Source organism: Apteryx rowi, unplaced genomic scaffold (assembly GCF_003343035.1).
Source record: "Apteryx rowi isolate R43461 unplaced genomic scaffold, aptRow1 scaffold_352, whole genome shotgun sequence".
Taxonomy (NCBI): Eukaryota; Metazoa; Chordata; class Aves; order Apterygiformes; family Apterygidae; genus Apteryx; species Apteryx rowi.
Genome location: NW_020449997.1, coordinates 364696 through 385971, shown reverse-complemented (window position 1 = coordinate 385971; position 21276 = coordinate 364696). Strand labels below are relative to the sequence as shown.

General features: G+C 34.4%; 1 protein-coding gene across 1 annotated transcript in view; it reads right to left on the bottom strand.

Moving 5' to 3' along the window:
* The window catches only part of CCDC178 (coiled-coil domain containing 178), a 192551-nt gene extending 173247 nt beyond the window's left edge, over nucleotides 1–19304 (bottom strand). Inside the window, 7 exon segments of the mRNA XM_026072842.1 lie at nucleotides 3450–3592; nucleotides 5707–5927; nucleotides 12375–12575; nucleotides 13989–14083; nucleotides 16459–16493; nucleotides 17124–17251; nucleotides 19247–19304. Of these exon segments, the coding sequence (XP_025928627.1) occupies nucleotides 3450–3592; nucleotides 5707–5927; nucleotides 12375–12575; nucleotides 13989–14083; nucleotides 16459–16493; nucleotides 17124–17251; nucleotides 19247–19304 (881 nt within the window).
* Between the last annotated feature and the right edge of the window lie 1972 nt (nucleotides 19305–21276).

Sequence of the window (21276 nt, the reverse complement as noted above, 5' to 3'; positions counted from 1 at the left end):
ACAATATATCATCATTTTAAATAACATAAAATACCAATAATATAATGGTGAAAAGAATATAGCATCAAAATTATCCTGAATTCCAGCAAAGTAAGACCAAGAAAGAATAAAGGTTGGACTCAAAAACAGAAAAACCCAAACATGCTGAAAAAGGAAACAAGTCAGCCAAAGAGGCTTGTTTCCCTAGTACTGTTAAGCTAGCTATCTTACTGAAAAATACAGTTTCTTATCTTACACTGACTAGTTCTTACTGATAATATAGACAGTTTGGATCTCATTTCAAGTGCACAGGGACTTTAGAAGTGCAAGACTGGAACTTCTCAAGCAGCAATGTCATTTGGGTAAATGTATGTGATCTGGGATGTCTTCTGCTCCCATGTTAAAGTACAAGCATATGATATGATTCTTCTTTAACTTCCTTGCAGTTTAGTGCAAGTGGCCCTGAGATCCACAGTGACTATAAAAGAAGCAGGATTATTGCATATAAATAACCTTCCTTTCTTCAAGTATGTGTAAGGTTCCCACTGTAGTTCACTGGCAAGGTCAGTTCTCCCTGGAGAGCAGGCATCAAAACATCAGTCACATTAGTCAAAGTAATAATTTCCTGAGGTTGGTATCTATCCCAAAATATACTGTAAGAGCACACTGTTTTGCAAAAGTCAGGGATATTTTGTGTTGCAGGCTGAATAGCTTGTAAGATCCTAGAACCTGGACTGCTTCTGAGCCAGACAATAGGTACTCCTACTGTGGGACTAAAAGAGGTGTTTCAAGTTCCTGGGCGCTAATTAGCTTTTGAAATAAAGTTGCTAACATTTTATAATCTAAAGAAACTTGAAATGATTCAACTCCCATTATTTTAATCATGTGCAGCTCTTTACCATGGCCTACTAAGCACCATAAAAGATATGCAGAACAACCACACTTACTAACTACAATTATTTCTTGAATAAAGGAAGGAAAAGAAAATCTAAAACCAACAGGAAACAGTTACAGCAGTTACAATCTCTTTTTTATGTTCCTTTGAGAGGGGGCCCTTCATGGGGGTGACCAAAATACCTTATTCTCAATTTCTAGTGTCTACTGTTTTGTTACATCATAGATAACTAAAGCAGTTTACATACAAATAAAAAATACAACAGTTATTCCTATTTGGTGTATCAGATAAAAAGGTCACTGGCAGTGCCCTAAGTTCTCACAACTACTTGGTTATCTGACCATTTGGTGTTGGCCCTCACAGCAGACAAGCCTACAAAAGGTCTTTAATTGACAGAATACAGAAATTACAATGGGCTTGTCTACAAGCCATTCATAAATGCTTATTTTGTATCTTTTTAGAAAGTCTGGCAGGTTGCTATTGGCCCATAAAATACAAAAAAATCACGAAGTTTACTTCTATTAATAACATAATTTCTAAAGTTTCTTGACAAACATGGGTTGATATGTGACACAGGATACCTAGATATGTACAGATGAGAATCCTCTTTGGCAAATAGGCTTTCACTGACCAGAAATGATTAACAGCTCTTACAAACATTAAATCTGTGATGGTGTGAAGAGTAATTCTTGTATTTCACAGTCATATTTAGAAGCATAGGAAAAAACTGTCATAGCGTTTGAGAAACACCCAGTAATACAGCAGACACGGATTGCCCCTCTCCTTGAGTGACCTGACACTACTGACAGGAACTTTGCAAATAGTCTAATTTCCACTGATAGTCCAATGAACACAACCCTCCTCTAGGAATGATCATGTAGCATTTTGTGTCTGCAATACTTCCTGTGAGCTGAGTGGATCAATGTATGGCAACAGACATCCTGCAGTAAAAAAGCCGCAGTGTCTTAAAGTTTAAGAGACAGAATTATCACAGAAGAAATACATTAACTTGAGATGGTATATGTATCTTTTGATAAAAAGACACCCTTCTAAATCTACCTTTTAGATAAAAAGATTCACCCTTTCTTTTTTAAAAATGAAAAAATACTATGACTAGAAGCTTCTTCCCTTCTGCTCTGCAGTTGCTCCTTTATTGCTCCTAGGTAAACTAATGATGCCAACTCTAAAACAAACGCTGAAGAGAATGATCCTTGAAAAGAAATAGGGAATGGGAATTAGATGGAATGGTCCCTGGCAGTGACTCTGCTGCATGGGAGCTTACCAAAGAAACTTGAGTTTACATGTACATCTCAACAATTACATTAATTTTGCTGCCTGGAGAGAAGCACCAATAAGCAAGACACGTTTACACCTTCTATTGTATGTCAGGTGCTTTCTGACATCAACTGTCTGGAATTAGTGAAACAGTATGTGCTGTCTGAACTCAGGCTTTGCATAGCACAGCCTGAATTATGGAACTGGGATATAAAGTCCTAGTGAACATGAGGTGTTTTGAATGAATAGCATGGACCAAATTTGATTGCTTACCACAAAAGGTAAATACTTTATAATTACTATGCACAGCTTTTGAAATACCTGGTCTTTGAAGTACAGTTGCTGTCACATGGCTGCAGTATTGAAACATCTGTTGCTGCCAGTAAGGGCTACCTTGACAATTCCCGATCACTTTCAATTATGCCTGTAAGCTTCCCTCACCTCAAGGGAAAAACAGCCACTATGTCACTTGATACTTCACCACACACAGCCTGGCAATCAGCCACAAGGCATATGCAGCAAAGTTAAGTACAACTTCCTATTAAACATAAAAGTACTTGGTATTCTTGTTCGTTGCCACAGTTGTTCTTGGTCCTGACTCTCTTGGTCTGTACGTTCAGCAACAGACAGGGGAGATCACTTGGCAACGACTGCTGTTCTTCTGCCAGTATACTTCTGCTTGATAATCCAACAGCTGATAACCTGACCACAGGTGACTATGGGGAAACTGCAATATAAGTCTGCTTTTATACAGAAGCTACCTTACAATCCAATAAAATTACAGTTGCTATAAAATTATAGTTGCTTGTTTGCTAGTTAAAAATAAAATACAGACATGAAATTTGGTAAGTTCAAATGTTTGTGCTGTTGGCTAGAATTGTTCTGGTTAACAAGCAAGTTGAAAATTAAGTTATCATTATAACTACGATACTATAGTAATTGCTGATGTTTGATGCAAGTAATTTGTGCAGTCAATAAGAATGATAGCAAAATGTTCTATCAATCAAAGGGATTAAAAACTCATATATAACTAAGTAAGATATGGTAAAAATGGCATGCTTAAGGAGGATTCATGGAACATGCTGTTTCTGTGACACTATCCCTTCCTTATTCTGCTAAGGCAAGCTAAGATAAACAAGGAAAAGCATTCTTATATATATAATTCTTTATACATAAAAGAATATTCTTTAATTTTACAAAATTAGAATTTAAAATGTTTTCTAAATGCAAATTTTCTATGCTTTGATTGTCACTGTTAAAAACTACCAGGATATTTAATACCATTTTGAATGGCTCTTACTTGTATTGACTAAATAGCATCTCAGCATATTTAATTTTCTGAGACATAGATTTTGTCTCCTTTTCAGCTTCTTCATCAATTCTTTTCATTGTCTTTTGGATTTCCACAAGTTCACAGTGAACATCACTGTATATTTTTGATGCCTAAGAAAMTAAAACAAGTTTTCTGAAAGATGTTTTTATGAAAAATCATACATAATGCTCAAAATACAAAAATGATTTATGTATTTGTCTGACTCTGCAATTTTAAAGTGTGAACCTTGAAGCAGCACCTTGTGATATCATACAACCTAACAACAAATACTGCACAGTCTGCAATAGATACAATCCTGGTAAAAGACAACAGAGTATGTCTTGTAAAATTGCATGACATCAAGAAATTGGTGATAGCAAGAGGGCTTTCATTCTATTACAAAACTCAGAAGTTATTGTGAAAAGGTGGCTACTTCCATGGGAAGATAGTGACCTCTGGAGCAGAAAGACAGAAATAAAGTTGAAAGAAGCCACTGAGGTTTCACTCAGTAGTCTGACAGAATCATTACTTAAAGGTCTCCTAGAGGATGTGCAAGCCACACAGTCACGGATATAAAAAAAAGGGCCTGAGACAATGCAAACAATGAAGACAATTTTCAAAGGTTTAAATAGCATTGAATCACTCTGTTCCTATTAGCTTTCAAATGGAGCTATGCATATGCTTACTGCCTCTGCTTTTGAAACTATAACCACAAATATCAGCAATTAACATGATATAAAATCATTATTACAATCTAACACTTACTTAACTGCTCAGTCTGGTTCTCTGGATATTAAAAGCTAGAGATTCAAAATTAAATAATTGTTTTCATTACAAAGAAAATTAAAGTGGCAGCTACTTTTTTTTTTTTTTAAGGCCATGGAAGGAAAAAAGCAACAAAAACTGAGAAACAAACAGCATACATTCTAGCACAATAAAAACCATAAATATTTAATAATTAGAAATTTTATTGAGATGAAACATATAAATGAGTTACAGTAACACCAAATTATGTTCTTATGATATGTAGTGTAACTTCTTGGAAAGAAAAACAATGGAAAAGTTTTTCTTAAATAGCTTTCAAAAAAGAATTTTGAAGTTTGCTTCCTGAATTGCATTATGGAACATCTCGGTGTTTTGAGTGCATATAATATATCCTAAGGCATCAACAAAAAGAAAGGATACAAAATAAAAACCAAAATAAAACAGTCTGACCTTTAATTAGCCAATATTTTGAAAATATCCTATAACACTGATAGAACAACATGCCTATTTTTAACTATGAACTGTCTCATGGCTCACAACCATATACAGCTTTTGGTGTGTATAAAGTTATTTCCAGACTTATAAAAGAAAAGAATATGCAAGCTGTAATTCAGACATATTGTATAATGGTCTGTTGATATTAGACTAAGAAAAAAGAAGTGAATCAAYGGGCTACTAATTTATAAGCCTTTTATTATTTATGTGATACAATATGCAATTGCTTCTTTCTGATTTTAAAAATATTTTGATATATAGCTGTTGACTACTCAAAATGAGAAGTTAAAAATAAAACCATTTAAAATCAACAATGTTTATTAAGAATCATTCATGAACATAAAACAATTTTTAGGAGAGAATGTAAATACCCCATCTTGAAAGAGAGATTCATCTCTAGATTTGTAATTAAAAGTTACTATAGAAAATATATTGAAAACATAATAATTGGTAGTAAAATCAGTATTTCAAGTTACTCAATAGCTCTCCTTTTTAGACATCAATTTTAAACGGCCTACAGCTTTGTTACACCTTGATTGTTAGGCATTAATTATTTCAACAAATAAATTAGGAAAGAAACATACACCAGCACTTAAAAAATAGTTAAATCTTATAACTTTTTCTTTGAAAAGCTCTAGCATCTCCATATCCCAGAGAGAAATCTGAGAAGAATCTGTGCACAAAACAAATAAATGCCTTCTACTGTTCCTGTGAAAAACCCCAAACAGAATCAACTTACAAAGTTAGAATGGCATRCCATATACGCTTAGGAGACATTTATTAAAGACGAACAGCATTATCTTCCCCAGATTCTGTCCGCACTGAGCTCCTGTATATAACAGTAGAGGCACACAGTTCGCAGTCTTTATGTACAGCATTTAAAGCAGACTTTGGTCCTACCAAAAGATTGCTGCTTTCTGAAGTAGTTTGCACCTATTTAGCAGAAAGATTCTAATAAAAACATCTTTATATTATTTGTACTTACTTTTCCATAAGTTAGTAACACATCCTTCATAGCTTCACCTTCTAGATTCAGCTTTTCTTCCAGCAGAGGGCTGTGTTTCTTCATGAAGTCTATATCCTCCTGAATCTTTTTGTTGATTGTTTCTATCTTAAGTACTTGGTTTTCTACCTGTTGTAGCTGATGGCTTTTACAATCAAAATGCCATTGTAGCTCCAAGATATCTTGAGTACATGTTTCATATTCTGTTAAAAAGATAATTAGCATAACAAAATGTGAGTAGCTGAGTGACACTACGAATACTTAATGAGATTATGAAATATGTTGATACAATACTAAGTATTTAAGACTTGTAAAATTTTGCTGTAAACTACTTTAAAGGCCAACAGAGGACACTGGTTACAAAAGATATCACCAATTACTGCATTAACAGTGGAACTGTTTTGAAACTCAACCTTAGTATATCATTCAAGCAAATCTTCAAAGTAAGGGATATTTTTGTTTTTATAAAGGAAGTTAAAACATCTAGCCTTAAGGCACATCTAGAAGAGGTTATTTTAACACAAGAACAGCTATACTGAGCTTCCCAGTATCCAACAATAGACATATGAGGATGCAGAGGAAGAACAGGGTAAGTATATACAATACTTCCTCCTGATATTCTCATATGCCAACTATTTTCATTTCAGGGAATTCCTGAACTGAACGTGGCTTTAAGAAAGCTAAACTAAAGATACAAATTCAAAGCCAGCAAACAAAACATATTCATGTTGCCATACAGAAGTACCTTGGACTTAATTCAGTTCAGTGGATTTACTTTTCTTACTTTGGCGTAAATTTCCTAGGGTCCTTACACAGAAAATACATGACTACGACACTGATTGCTGAAAGGTATATTTCAAAAGATACCATATAATTTTATTGTGCTCAGAAAAAAAAAGCTCATTACAGCTGATGTCCTAATAATCCTGCAGCAGATGATGCTCTACGTGGAAAAAGTATTAGTATCCAACTAGGAAAAGTAAACTAAGATTATAAGATAAGAAAACTTCAGAGAATGTCTCAAATGACGTAAACTTCACTATAAATTTGAGAGACATAAGAACACATTACTGAAAAAAAAAGACTCTAGTTCTGAGAAGTAACTGTGGAACATCTAATGCCATCCGTTAACAGTCAAGAAATTCTGCTGTGTTAACAAGACATAAATCACAAATGTGTAAATTTATTATTTCATTGCCACTAGAAGTTACAAGGACATTATATGAATAAGTAGCTTTTATCTTATACAAAGTGATGCCTAACATTAGGGTGGATAAAATGGGTTTTACATTGGATTGTTGTCATATTTTAGAGAAGGTCAGTTCTGAAGGTGGGTTACGTCATTCCTCATTGCAATTATCTGAATGTGTTACAGGACATAAGTGCAGCAGGAGCTAGCAATAACGGAAAAGAAGAGAAGTCTGAAGAAATAACAGGATCCAGTGTCTACTCAGAATAAGTCATGCAAACTCTTAATTAAGAATCTCCTGGGTTTGTAATACTTAAATTAGGGATAATTATAACATCCCTAAGGGTTTTTTCCCTTTATCTTCAAGTCCATTTTAGAATAATTTTTGTCTCATAGATAATACTATGAAATATTATAATCTTGAGAAAATTTCCTCCAAGAACACATTGTCATACTGCCATAGTCCACTAATAAATCAAGAGAGGAGAGTTGAGAATTTTTATACCCAAACCTCATGCTGTTTTTTTTAATATTGTATCATTGCATGCATTATCAGAATTGAAAATGTTCTAATTATGAATTTTAATTCTGATGAACTTTATTCAAGTTCCTCTTCTTCAAAACAGTGATGAAAAAGTGCCACTGTTTTCAGTGCATCATATATTGTCCTTCAGAAGCAGAACAGCAATCTTTGGAAGCAGGTAACACCTTAAGTAGGTTTCCAATTTGCAAGTCAACAATAAAAAAAAAAGGAATTACTATTCTCATACGCTGTCAGGGATGTGCACTGTCTGACGTTTTGCCTTTCTGGACAAGAAAAAAAAGCATTTGGGCCAGGCTTGCCTCCATTATATACTGTTTTTCACTAAGTGTTTACCTTAAGTACACACAGTTAGAAAGTCTCTTGCACTGTCAATCACTCTCTGGATTGTGAGGTATTTGCCAAAGAACTCAGGATTATTTGCACCAGAGTACTGACAGTTATTTTACATCCAGGAATATACTGTTATAAATTATGTGACTTCTCTCTCTCCATCTTCCACTCTCTTTTGGCATCCAGTACCATTCTTAAAACTATAGTAAGATTATAGACAAATCACTGCTATGCTTTGCTAATTAGTGTTTAGGAATATTAACCGGCTTCCCACCACCTCTAATTTTAGTTTATCACCACAGTAACAAGGACATGTGGAAGGATACTGTGATGGACCAGAGCCTATAGTTTCCTGTTTCACAGCATCCAAACAAGGCAGCAAAAAAGTGGCCAACAGGATTGAGAAGAGGATGGGACTGACATTCTCTGAGGCCCTATTCCTGGAACAGCTATAAACACTGCTCTGCTGCTCTCAGACTGAGAAATACATAATGGACTGAAAGGAGAAGACTGCTTCAGAGCAGAAAGAGTTATCAATCATATGAAAACCAGTTTAGTGAAGGCACAATGACCACTGAATCTCTAACAGTGGAAGCATGCTGCTGCAGAGATATTTTCTCCTTCTAAGACTTCTCAATGATCAGAGTTTGCCAGGGATTCATCTATTATCATTAACAGAGTATTTGTATTTATCCTTCCCTACAAGTTTAGCAGTCCATAAATAGAAATGTTGCTTTTGGGTAGGATACCAAGCCTTAGGTGACTCAAACCAAGTTTATTAACATCAGTGTGGCTTGCTCCAAAAAACTTTATGAATCTAGATTTCTTCAGAACTCACTTGCTTTCATTATGAAGAAAAGGATAATTTGACAGCCCAACACAGCATTAAAGAAAGAGTTTCTCTTCCTACTTTTTAAGATTCTGACTGTTGTTTGCTCCTCTAGTCAATTAATGTTTTATTGGACATCTGGACATAAAAGAATAAACTATCCACAAACCAGTTACAAGATAACACTGAAAAGAGCTTCTGCGAAGAGGAAAGGGAGATTTATGGTTGTCTACTGGAAGACTCAAGACAGCCATGCAATACCTGCGCATGATGGGATGTGCTGCACATGTACAAGAACTAAGAGAAGAGCCTTAAAATCAGAAGTGAAGGTACTTGCAAGAGAGTTTAGTCAGACTTTGAGATATCCATTACTCAGTGACAACAACCAAGCATGATGTGTGGGAACACTGGTGCCACAGTGCAGAAAGAGCCTAAAAGTTTAATGCTTTGCTTGCAAATTCCCTGATTATAAGAATATATACTGACTATATAGTGTTACAGATTTGAAAGCCAGTGGTCAAAGTTGTCTAAAGCGTCTGTGAAACAGATACATGAATTACCAGCCACAATCTGTTGATTTACTAATTTCTAAAGATGTTGTACCTTCTCTTCTTTGTACCTGGAGTGGAAGGACCACTCAGTCCCTACGTTCTTTTTGGGTCTTTGGTATACTGCAGCATAAATTCCCACTACTGTGAAATTTTAGCTTTTACTGAGGAAACGTGTGGCCTGCTTTGGTATGTGGTCTTTCATGAATTTTTACAAATATCAGACAAGAAGAATGAAAGTTTCTTTTTAAGTAAAACCAGACTTTTTTGTTCTCTTTAAAGACAAATTGCAAGCCAAAGACAAGCAGCTCAGACCGATGGAGGACACAAGGGGGACACAAAGGAAAAAAAAAAAGTTTTAGAGATTTTACAATCCAAAACCACCAGATCATTATTATGATGGCATATATACCCTTATTTCCTTTCATAAAGTTAAGAATTTGGTGATTAGCCTACTATGACATTAATCCTGCACACTGCACGGATCAAATGAGCTTGTCTGCCAAAGTTTGCTATTCTTTGTTGGCCAGGAAATGGCTGTAGCTTGAATCATACTGGCAAATGACAATCCCCAGTTCTCAAGCACTTTTTGTACCAGAATTAATAGATATTCTAACTGCTGTGCAGCAGGAGTCCCTAGTGTAAAAGAAGTAATCCACCACTGTGGAATCTATTCTCCAAGACAGTCAGTCATCTTCTGATTACTTCTGCTGATTGCTCTATCATCAATATCTCTGCTATGAAAAGACTCTTCCAACTGAAGTAGAAAATTATTTATGTCTGATCCCAGATTAAATTGACTCCTGTCAGCTTCTTAGGAACTTTCATTCCATTGTTCTCTCACATCAGAAAACCCTTTCATTTTGACAGTGTGAAAATAAGATACTTAACCATTTCCTCTGGTGTTCATTTTCTTTGAATCCTCAAGTTTGTCTGACACACACTTGAGGTTAGTGCTTGTGGCCACAGAGGTCTGAAACTCAAAAGCATCAACCCCATAAGGCAACAAAAGTGTACTCAACAACTATTTTTCACAGAAGTTGTTTTGTGGTTTCAAAGACTAGCTTTTTGTTTGTTTTGGAGGGAGTTATTCTGGAGTATCGTATGATAAGTTTCCCTCCAGTCTTTCAGAGGAGCTAGCAGTCATTTGAAGCTTTACTGTATACTCACTCTCATTTGGATTCATTAAAACTTGTAAGCAGGGCTCTGGTAGATTGCACTGTGAATCATATGCTGTTTGTTACTGCGTTTTGTTTGTTTAAATATTAGGATGGAAGGAATCTGTTCCTCTTAAACAGATATTCCATGCAAGACTTTAACAAGGCACAAATGGGAAGAACAACCTTTAGGTGGAGGTCAGGTTGTTTCTAAATCCAGTCCAGTCCGGCATGTGTCTCACTATAGCTTTATAAACAATGGTGGTAGGGATTTCACAGGATGAAAAGGATTAAATTATTAAGCAATTCAAGTAATTATTTTCATATGACTACAAATTATTTTGATGTATTATTTTTATTTTGCCTACAAAAATTTGTGTTTGATAAAAAGATGGGTGCGATTCTTAAGAATACTTCTTTCACATTTGCAATACAGTCCAATACTAATACCCTCCAAAAGGAAGAACAAACAAACAAACCAACCAACCCAAATGTGAGCTGTTATTGAAAAACTGTATCATAGAATCACAGAATAGTCGGGGTTGGAAATGACCTACAACTCCTCTGCTCAAGCAGTGTCAGCTAGAGCAGGTTGCCCAGGACCACGGGTTTTGAATATCTCCACAGATGAAGACTCCACAACCTCCCTGGGCAGCCTGTTTCAGGGCTTGTTCACCCTCACAGTAAAGCATTTTCTTGTGTTCAAGTGGAATTTCCTCGTCCTGTCATTGGCCACCACTGACAAAAGTCTGGCCCTGTCATCTTGACACCCCCCCACCAGTTATTTATACTAATTGATAAGAGTCCCCCGAGTCTTCTCTTCCCTAGGCTATGCAGTCCCAGCTCTCTCAGTATCTGTTCATGTAAGAGATGCTCCAGCCCCTTAAATCTTTGTGGCCCTCTGCTGGACTCACTCTAGTAAAGCCTTATCTGTCTTGTACTGGGGAACCCATAATCGGACACACTACTTCAGATGTGGCCTCACAAGTGCCGAGTAGAGAGAAATATATACATACATATATACAACTCTCTTCACAAAAAAAGTATATCCCCATAAAGTTTTTTCAAAAATTATTTTAAGAAACATGGCCAGAAGAATAAAAAATGCTGAATAGGATGCAATGCTTATGAAGCAAAGGTAAGAGAAGGACCAGTGAATCAGTTTCAAGAGCAAAGAAAGGGAGAGTAAATTTCAAGAGAACAGGCAATCCCAGGTAAAAAGAGGAGATTTTAAGACTGCCATCAGCATTTCTCATATTAAGATCACAGAAGAAACTATATCAATAAAAAGAGGGGGAATTTGGAAAAGTTAGTAAACCACCCATTACAGCATATAACATTGTCAACAGAAATGCATGACGTTTGACATATTTTACACTAACAGATAATGCCAACGCATGTATATTACTTTCCTCTAGTGACATGCTTTCCTGAAGCAACAGGCTATAAGTCTAGAATTTAGCTTCAGATTGTACTTGCTTCCCAAAACGACTCTTGGTCAGGAGACAAACAGTTCCTATATTGCTTTTTTTTTTCCCTCCTGCCTTTTTTTTTTTTTTTTTTTTTAACTGGCATCTACACGATAGAACTTATCACAAAAGGCCATAGTAACTGCCTTAGAGTCTGAGATTTAAAGGAAATATATCAATCATATGTCATACAATTCCTACTAAATATTTAAGTGCCACATTCAATTGTACCACGTTTTAATTTTTCTTAAAATATATTTTTTTAATTTATGGTTTAATCTATGATTTAATCTAATTGCATTAYTTTACGATTCTGTTCCAACTTCTCATTCTTTGCCTCAGACTGAGTATCTCTAGTCATCTCCAGACTGTCTTGTCCACTCTTAAGCTATTTCTTAAACAATGCTTAACTATTACACAGCACTTTAGTATTTTTCTGGAAATAGATTCAAATAAACTAGATTCAGAAGAGTAAATACTGTACTCCTATTAGAGTTAACACAACTATAGTCTTGTCATAATTCTTATTCTTAACAATGAACTGACTGAAAAATAACAAATAGTCTTAGTTTCAAAACCAATACCTTTTTGCACAGCTGCAGGGAGCTGCTGAAGCCTCCAAAGTGACATACAATCAAGTTTCATGTCAAGCTTTTTCCTTCGCTGTTTCTCCTGCTCCAAAGCTTTTTCTGCCTCTTTGCAATCAGCATCTAGTCGCTTAATTAGCTCAGTAACTTCCAGCAGCAAAGCTTTTGTTTCCAGCTTCAAGGTTAAAGTCTTGCTGTCTTTAAAAATACATTAAACATTCTTTTTTAATGAAAGTTTAAACATATGGTCTTTATTCCAGCTTCATTCTCAATACAAAGTTGGCCTGTTCACATGTATCCAGTAAACACAACTGGTTACATTGCTGTCTTTAAAAATACATTCAATTTTTTTTTTTTATGAAAGCTTAAGCATATGGTCTTTACTCCAGTTTCATTCTCAATATTAAGTTGGGCTTCTTCACATGTATCAAAGCAAGCACAGGTTACAATACAAAACTTGCATACTCAATAGCATTTTCCTCCAGTTCCTTTTAAACATAGTATTCAACAGAAATGTAACAATAGGAATGGTACAAAATTTTCATCTTTGTCTCATTGTTTGGGTAAATAATCATCCAAATAATAGTACAAGTTCCTAATTATCTCAGTTTTTAAAAAGCACTTCTTATTTCATTTTATTTTCTTATGGAAGTATCAACGACTACAWTAAAATCTTTGGAGTGCTAATAATATTCAGTGTAATATCTCAAAAATGCTGTTTTACTATTGACACACATGAACAGTCAACATTTCCTTCTGTGAAATCTGGATATCAAGAACACCTCAGATATTTATTTCCATACAAAATGCCTTGAGCTCATCATCCATTGTCCTCACTTGGTTATCTGATCCATAAAAAAAAATGGGAATTACGCAAGGTACAGACTTCTAGACTTCAAACAGTGCATCCCAATTTTAATTCCACAGTTCATAATTCCCTGAATTATTTTAATTAAAAACTGCAAGCATTGAAAGGAAGCAAAACTGCTTAAGATCTGGGGTGAAATTCTGGCTTCACTGCCATCAGCAGAAATTTTATCACAAAATTTAGTGTGGGCAGGATAGTCTCTAGCCTCTACTTACAAAGGCTGTACGTTAGCTCAAAAAAAATAATTGTACACTAAATCTCTTGAATATTTAAAAATTAATTCAAAAAAATATACTCTGAATAAAGATGTGAACTGTAAAAAAAAAAGAAAGGGGGGGGTCTTTATCAAGAACACATTATGAATATCCTGCAACAGTGATGCACTTATTTGTTTTACAGAAATCCAAAGAAAAAAAAATCTAGAATTTCCAGCAACCAAACACAATTAATTTAGCTGGTTTGAATCATATATGAGCTAAAACACAGTATGAATCTAAATATAGAGGTGCAAGTTATCTTCTTGCAAACAGGATAATTTAATTATTATTACATTACTTATATATTACTTAATATAACATTTACAATTCAGATGTATTTCAGATTGACAGTGATACAAACATGCACATATCGTTTACATAAGACATATACTAGACAACTGGGAATTGTTGTTAAAAATGCAAAGCATATATTAAATGAGGTAAGTAACTTTACAACTCAGACCGAGTATTATGCAACATTTTTACCTTTACAAGATACATTAGCATCTTGAAAATCCAATCCAGTGGATAATGATAACCAGGTATCTTCATTAGATTCAGCACTGATCTTTTTTGTTATCCTGTAGATAAAATCAACTGTCACTAAAAAAATTCTAGACTGTATTTAAAATAACATTGTTAAATAAATATTCCTAAGTGCAATCTTATACATTTAAATATTGGCTTAGTTAAATGGAATAATTAACTTGTTAAAAAACACCGCTAACGGTACAGAAGAATTCTTAGTTGACAATTCTTAATTAGACAATTCCCATTTAAGTGCTTTTTTCACACTTCTTTACAAAAACACTTTTACAAGAATATGAGAAACAAGTTTTTTTAAATCTTGTACTGATGTAGATCCTCAATTTTGGCCTCAAATCTAAGGATTTGCCAAAGAGAAACTGTTGTAGATAAGTTGTTACTCTTTCCAAGTTTCTTTTATCAGTTTAAGGAAAGTTGTCACTTGAGGGTCAACAATGAAGAAAAAAATTAAAGACTTTTTTTTTTGGACAAAAGAAGGAAAAGTGATCAAGGCATACGCTTCATCAGTCTTCAACACAGACAAGTTTTTGAAATCTGAGACTCAAAAGAAGGGAAGAGTAGGGCATTGTCAAAATGAGATCAGGACAAATTTAACCTGGAAATGAGGGGAGAAAGAAATAACACAAGTAGTCCAAGAACACTACAAGCAAATCATAGCTCTTAGATGAACTCAAGAAATTCTAGTCAGTCTACTGGAGCTGAGAACAAGGGGATGAAGGATAACTACCACCCATTTATGACCACATGTGCAGCTTAAAGACCACATATGGGTCCTTCATATGCAGCTACAACAAAAAAATATCGTCAGTCACAGTGTTTTATCACACATACATGCACAATATGAAAACGTGTATTTGAAAGCACTCCAGGAAAATGTTTAGTTTCCATGAAGAAATAACAGACAAAAAGCCTATGCCAGACAGCCCAAAAGAAATAGAACTGAAGCCTCCCTAGATCAACAGAAAATGCACCTAACATACTGGGAATAGAACAAAAAATTCTAAACAGTAATGGGAAATAAAAGACATTGGACAAGAAGACTGGGATCTGGTGATGGAGGAGAATCCAAATCAGATAGAGACATAGGAGTCTGATAAACAGGATTTGGGTAAGTAGGCAAACACAAAATAACTCAGTAGGTATATCTGACATGAGTATAAAAGAATGTAATAATACACAGGCAAATATGGTGTTGGTTGAGCGAAAAGGCTGTGACAACAAGCTCAGTGCATAAAATACAAAGATTAAATAGAAGAGTTTGAACAGGTGAATATAACTAAAACTATATCATAATGTAGTCCGCTTCACAAATAATTCCATTTAAAGTCACATAGTTTTTGGGGGGGTCCTAAGCCTGAGTACTTGGCTTTGAAATACACTAAATGTTCTTTAGTGTATTTCAAAATACATGCAGCCATTAAGTAAAGTTTAGAAAAAAAGGCATGTTTTGTGCTTTAAAATTACATTTTAAACGTATAACTTTTAACGACTTTGTGTATATTCCAGATATTTCCAGTGCAGACATATCTATAAACACAGTTCGTCAAACTGTTATTTTTAATTTAGGAATTAAATTTTGTGTTTATTTTAAGAAGCTTCCTCTCTTATTCTATAACTTTAAAGTTACCTAATTGCAAACACTATAAGGTGATTCAAGGCAATTTTGTAACTCAAAAACACACAGAAATAGCTGACAAACTACACTGAAAACACAAAAATCATGCATTTAATAAGAATCTAAACAGTATGCAGGATAGGAAAACCATGGAAGAATAAAGAATAAAATCTTGGGTTTTTTCGTGTCATATTACAACATGCTATGATGTTGTGACTGTTTCATTCAATTTTTTTCCTACTCTATTTTATAATTATTTGTCCTCTCACTAGTCTCTAGACAAGTTGAAATGAGATTAAATTTGACCTCTATACAAATTCAGAAAATTGTACTCGGAAGTATTTGAAGACGTTTACACAGATCAGAGTGAGTATGCAGAAACTTTTAGAATTTTTAAACTTCATGTTCCCAACCCCAAATTTAAAGCAATAAGAGCCTAAAATAAGGACTCTTAGCCATATTTAAGTACCTTAGAAGGGGCACAATTTTGGAAGTATTAATAACCTAACAACTCTTACCCACAGAAATTCATCATGTAGGTGGGTCCTGAGACCTGAGATCATCTTGAATCTTTGTAAGTTAAACAGTGAGTAGGAAAGACATGAGAAATTCTCTATAAGCACTTTTGGTCTCCGAAGCAACTAGCTCCTGCAGACACCAAGAATGCTTATTTTAGGTGCATTCTAAATAAGAACTTAGTAAACCCTACAGATTACAGAGCAGATTTTACAGTCAGACTAGCTTCTCAAATAATTACTCGACTTTGAAGCAAAACTGTTTTTGTATGATTCTTACCATGGTATTTTCTCCTCCTTTAACACATGATCATACTGCAAAAGCAAAAGATAGCTCCATTAGATATCTCAGATGATATATACTTTTTCTGTTTCCTAACAAAGTGTAATAGGCCACTGAATTTTGTATCATAAGAGGGTCTAATCAGCATAAATTAAGACGTGACTGTGACTCATGAACCTTGGATTCTTATAGTATCTATGCTGCAGTTGCAGAAACCTCAGTGCAGAGAATTTAACAATGTTCATGGAAGACACTGTAGTCTATGCTAATGTTCATGATGTGCTGCTATAACGACACTCTTGTCAGTACTGGAGCTAGATTATTTAAATATAACTTGTCTGCACAAGCAGCGATCAGATCTTCTTACTATCCTCGCAATTGAGACAATTCTGTGTGCATCTGAACTATCATATATTAGTTACTAATATTTACAATATATTACATTATGATATTGTGGTATATTGATTTTAATAATATAGTTTGACTTGCCAGAACTGTAAACAGATAAAAACACACCATGACTAATAAATGAACCTGCTAGGCAGTGTTTTGGAGAGTGCATTCACTTAAAGTTAAATTTTTATAAAAATCAACAAAGCAATCTGGAATCTCTTAGTTAAAGAATAGTACTAGCATTTGGCCATTTTCACCCACAAACGTACCTCTTGAAAGCATTTCTCCATCTTTACTTCTAACTCTTGAATGTGATGAATAGCTTTGTTAATACATGGTAATGGAGTATTTACAAAAGCACAACTACGTTGCCTTGTTGTCATACACTTGCTCTTATCTGGAGAAAAGAAGCAGACACAGAAAGTTGCTAAACTTTACATGCAGGCTGATACCAGTGAACTTATATTCTCCATTTAATTTGGAACTTGATAAACCTTGGTCTTGATACTGCCTAAGAGGATGTAATAGCTACATCTATTAATAGGCACACATTTTCCACAAAATTTTATTGCACTTCAGCAATATCTGAAATAAGAGGGGAGAGATTCAAAAAAAGCATGAAAAATATGATGGAAATTTTTCAAAGAAACAAGACATGATAAAGGGGGGTAATGTCAAAACACAATTTGCTATAATTAATTATATATAAATAATCCCAAATGAATTGTGTTTGAAGATTTTACTCTAGGCCTCAGTGAGGATTTTGTCCATATCAGAAAAAAATAACATAAAATCCAAAAAGGTGAGACTGCCAGCTTCTAGTATAGAAAAGTCGAGAGTTGAACAGAAAAGGTCACACGGTCTAGAATCAACCTTAGACTACTCTTAGGCGCACAATACTTAGTCCCAGCAAATGTATGCTTCAGCTTTATGAAGGGATGAAGTTCCAGAAGAGCAGTTCTCTTGTTAGGAAATTCAAACTACATGACATACATGAATACTTTATAAGAACAGGTAGATTTCAGAGGTATGGTTTCTTTAAACCCCACTAGCACTACAGCCACACAAATAAACGATACTGTGTCACGCTATCAAATACTAACTGTTTAACTGTAACACCGAATGAGAATCTGACTGCAGAAATCACTAATAAAAGGCATCAGGAATCAGAACAAGACACTGAACCCTAGCAGTAGGGCTAAGAAGAAAGAGAGAGTAGCTTTCCAACAAATATGAAACATTAAACCAATTATGTGCACAGGGACACAGAATTTTAATGTGCCCTAGAGATTAACCAAAAATAATAATAATAGGAATAGGAATTAAAAGGTAAAATAAAAGTATTACAGGACAACTTTCATATACCCACAGTTTGTGGGTTGTTGTTTTTTTAAAAGAACATCTGCTTATTGTCTTGATCCAAAACTATACATCTGCAGGTTACATTAGGCCCTTTTGACTTTTATGATAATTCTGTGTCCTAATTTATGGTAAACAGCCTTACTGGAATGGAAACGATGGTTTGCAAAATTTTTTTTTGAAAGAGAGCCCACTAAAATGGATATCAAAAACTGCATCTCATAGGAAGTTGCTTTGACTATTCCTGGAGCCAGCAGCCTACGTAGGATACCAGCAGCCTACGTAGGATACCAGCAGCCTATGCAGCATCCCTACACTACACAGTCCTAACGAGGCATATATAGAATTTTTGCCCTTCCTGTCCTCTAAAGCACAAAGCAGAAGTTCAGATTTCTAGACCAACATTACTTCAACTTCACTGAAAACACTTAGCTACTTCTACTGTTATTATTTTTACATTTTACTAAATTAACATTAATATTGCTATAAAAATTAGGTTTCTGTATTTTCTTTACAGCACTGATATAAATAAGAAGCAGTACAACACCTCAATTCAAAAAAAAAAATCTGAAATCCTTGAAGGGCATTAATAAAAAAGATTACTTTCTTACTGTTTTGGTTTTCCTCAGTAAACGCAAACGTCTTTACAAGCAAGTCTTCTAATCCATTTAACAATGCAAGTTAGAAATATAGCTAAGTGAGAAGATGGAATCATTCACCATTTTTTCACAATCTAAAAATTACATTTAAATGGCAAGTGAAATATAGCCAATTTTGTTTTTACCAGATAGAAACTGAACTATGATGAGAGGCATAGAGTGACAGTAGGAAGTCAGTGACTGATGCTCAAAGTGTCCAATGGTATAATTGCTACAAAGGATCTCCAGCAGCATGCCAGAAACAAGAATCAAGAAAGAGGACTAGTATTAGATACTGTTACAAATATAAAATATAAAACAATAACTTATATCTTATATTTAAGCCTTCATTAAACTATTTGAAAGTAATGTAAGAGAACACATATCAGACGTACCTTGGGATGGCTCATTAGTGTCCTTAGAAGAACAGGAAAATGACTGTGTTTCAAACATTATTGCCAATAGTACTTTCCAGCCTAATAATAAAAATATATACATATATATTTATTTTAAAAACTCTTATTTTCATCAGCAGAACACTTATTCCATTAGTGATATATCTACATTTTTCTTTAAAGGTTGCCAAAAGTCTGTTTTCACATTTTCTATTAAGACATGGCAGCTATTAAACAGTTGTGGCATTACAAATGACAGAGTAAAATTTATTTAAGTAATGAACTTACAAATAAAAAAGCAAATAAAAAAACAGGACCGACAAATTTCGACATATGTGGCCTGACTTTTAAAATTATACAGGCTATTTTGGATCCTACCATGACAACAGTAACTAACACTAACTGCAAAGATGTGAAAAACAAAATTCATATCATAGGTTATCCATTGTAATTAAGAAATAGTCAATGGAAGGGAGATCCATAAATTTGTAGTCTGAAACATTGTCGTCTTGATGGATAAAGACACGTAAAGTGAAGAAAAGGATTACTTAATCTGATATAAACTTATAACTCAGAGTTACTACAATAAACAATAATAAAATTATGTATATAATTTACATAATTCAGAATAATAATACTGGCTGAAAATTTAGATAGTTAATCCCAGGGACATCCAGTTGAAGCAACTTATTAGAGTATTTCAGCACACTTGGAGCTCACGCTAATGATAAATAACTCTACTGCCATATGGAGATCCAGGTAGACCACACACACACGAGTGTGCAACTGGCACATTAGAACTTCACAGTGAATCATGGTTTCTAACTACCATCAACCTACAAAAACTGACTAGTAAAAAGAAAAATTACATAAAATACTGGAAACAAATATTTTATGGATTTTAGCATTCTATATTCTTGCAAGAAAGACTATCAAAAAATACAGATATATTTATTTCAAATTCTTTGACATGGAAAATAGTTGCCCAAGAGCATAAATGGTTCCATGGACAGAGAAAACAGAATAAGAGCAAGACCAAGATATGCTCTTCACACTTTACATGCCTCCATTTGCTCATCTACCAAACTCCAAGTCAGGACTGTTCCAAAAAAGTTAGAAGAATGTAAGTGAATCAAGCTTGCCAAAAGAAATGCCAAATTCATTGCGGATCATCTACATGAACTTTCATGTGGAGCAATGCAGAAAGTATTACTGTTCTGTGTTACTGTAACAAATTAATTGACTTAGCCTGAACAATGCTGACAACAGCTTTCAAATTAAAGCTATGGAACAGATTTTTTTTAATAAAGTTYATAATACATAGAACAGTTTCAAGACACCATGTTTTCACCTATGCATCTCATATTATGAAATGTACAAATGTATGACCCATTCTTGCATGTAGCCATTTCATTTGCCCATTAACACCTATTTTTTTTTTTCTTTCTAAGTCTGGTAGCTTTTTCAATTTCCTAAAAGAACCATTGCCAATGATGAGCCTCAAAGAAAAATGTCAGTATGGCAAGCAAGAATTTTTAAGTATATCTGTGACAGAATGACAGCTTCTTGGACCCTGCAAAGAGATATTCTACTCTCCTACTGGCTCATCATGACAGTCAAACCAGATGGACCATATTAACTCCAACAAGGAATACAAAAGAATCAGAAACTCTTAGAAAGTCAAAGAAAATCTGAAGTACTGACAGAAAGAATAGCTCTAGAGCAAGAAGGAAAGGAGACAAAATAATACACACATATGAAAGGATGAAAGCTTAAGAAACAGCTTCAATCTGTGGTTGCGTACATAACCAGCAATGCAACAGGCAAAAGGTATGAACGGATTATTAACTGTACGTGAGCATATGTTAAGAATAAGATGAGAACAGCACTTGCCTGATATGGAACCACTAGTATTATGCAGAACACAAAAGACTCACTCCACTGTAAAAATGTATACAGTCTCCTACTGAAAAAAAATATATTGGAGAAACCCATAGCTGATGGCAAAGGATATCACTTCAATCTGATGT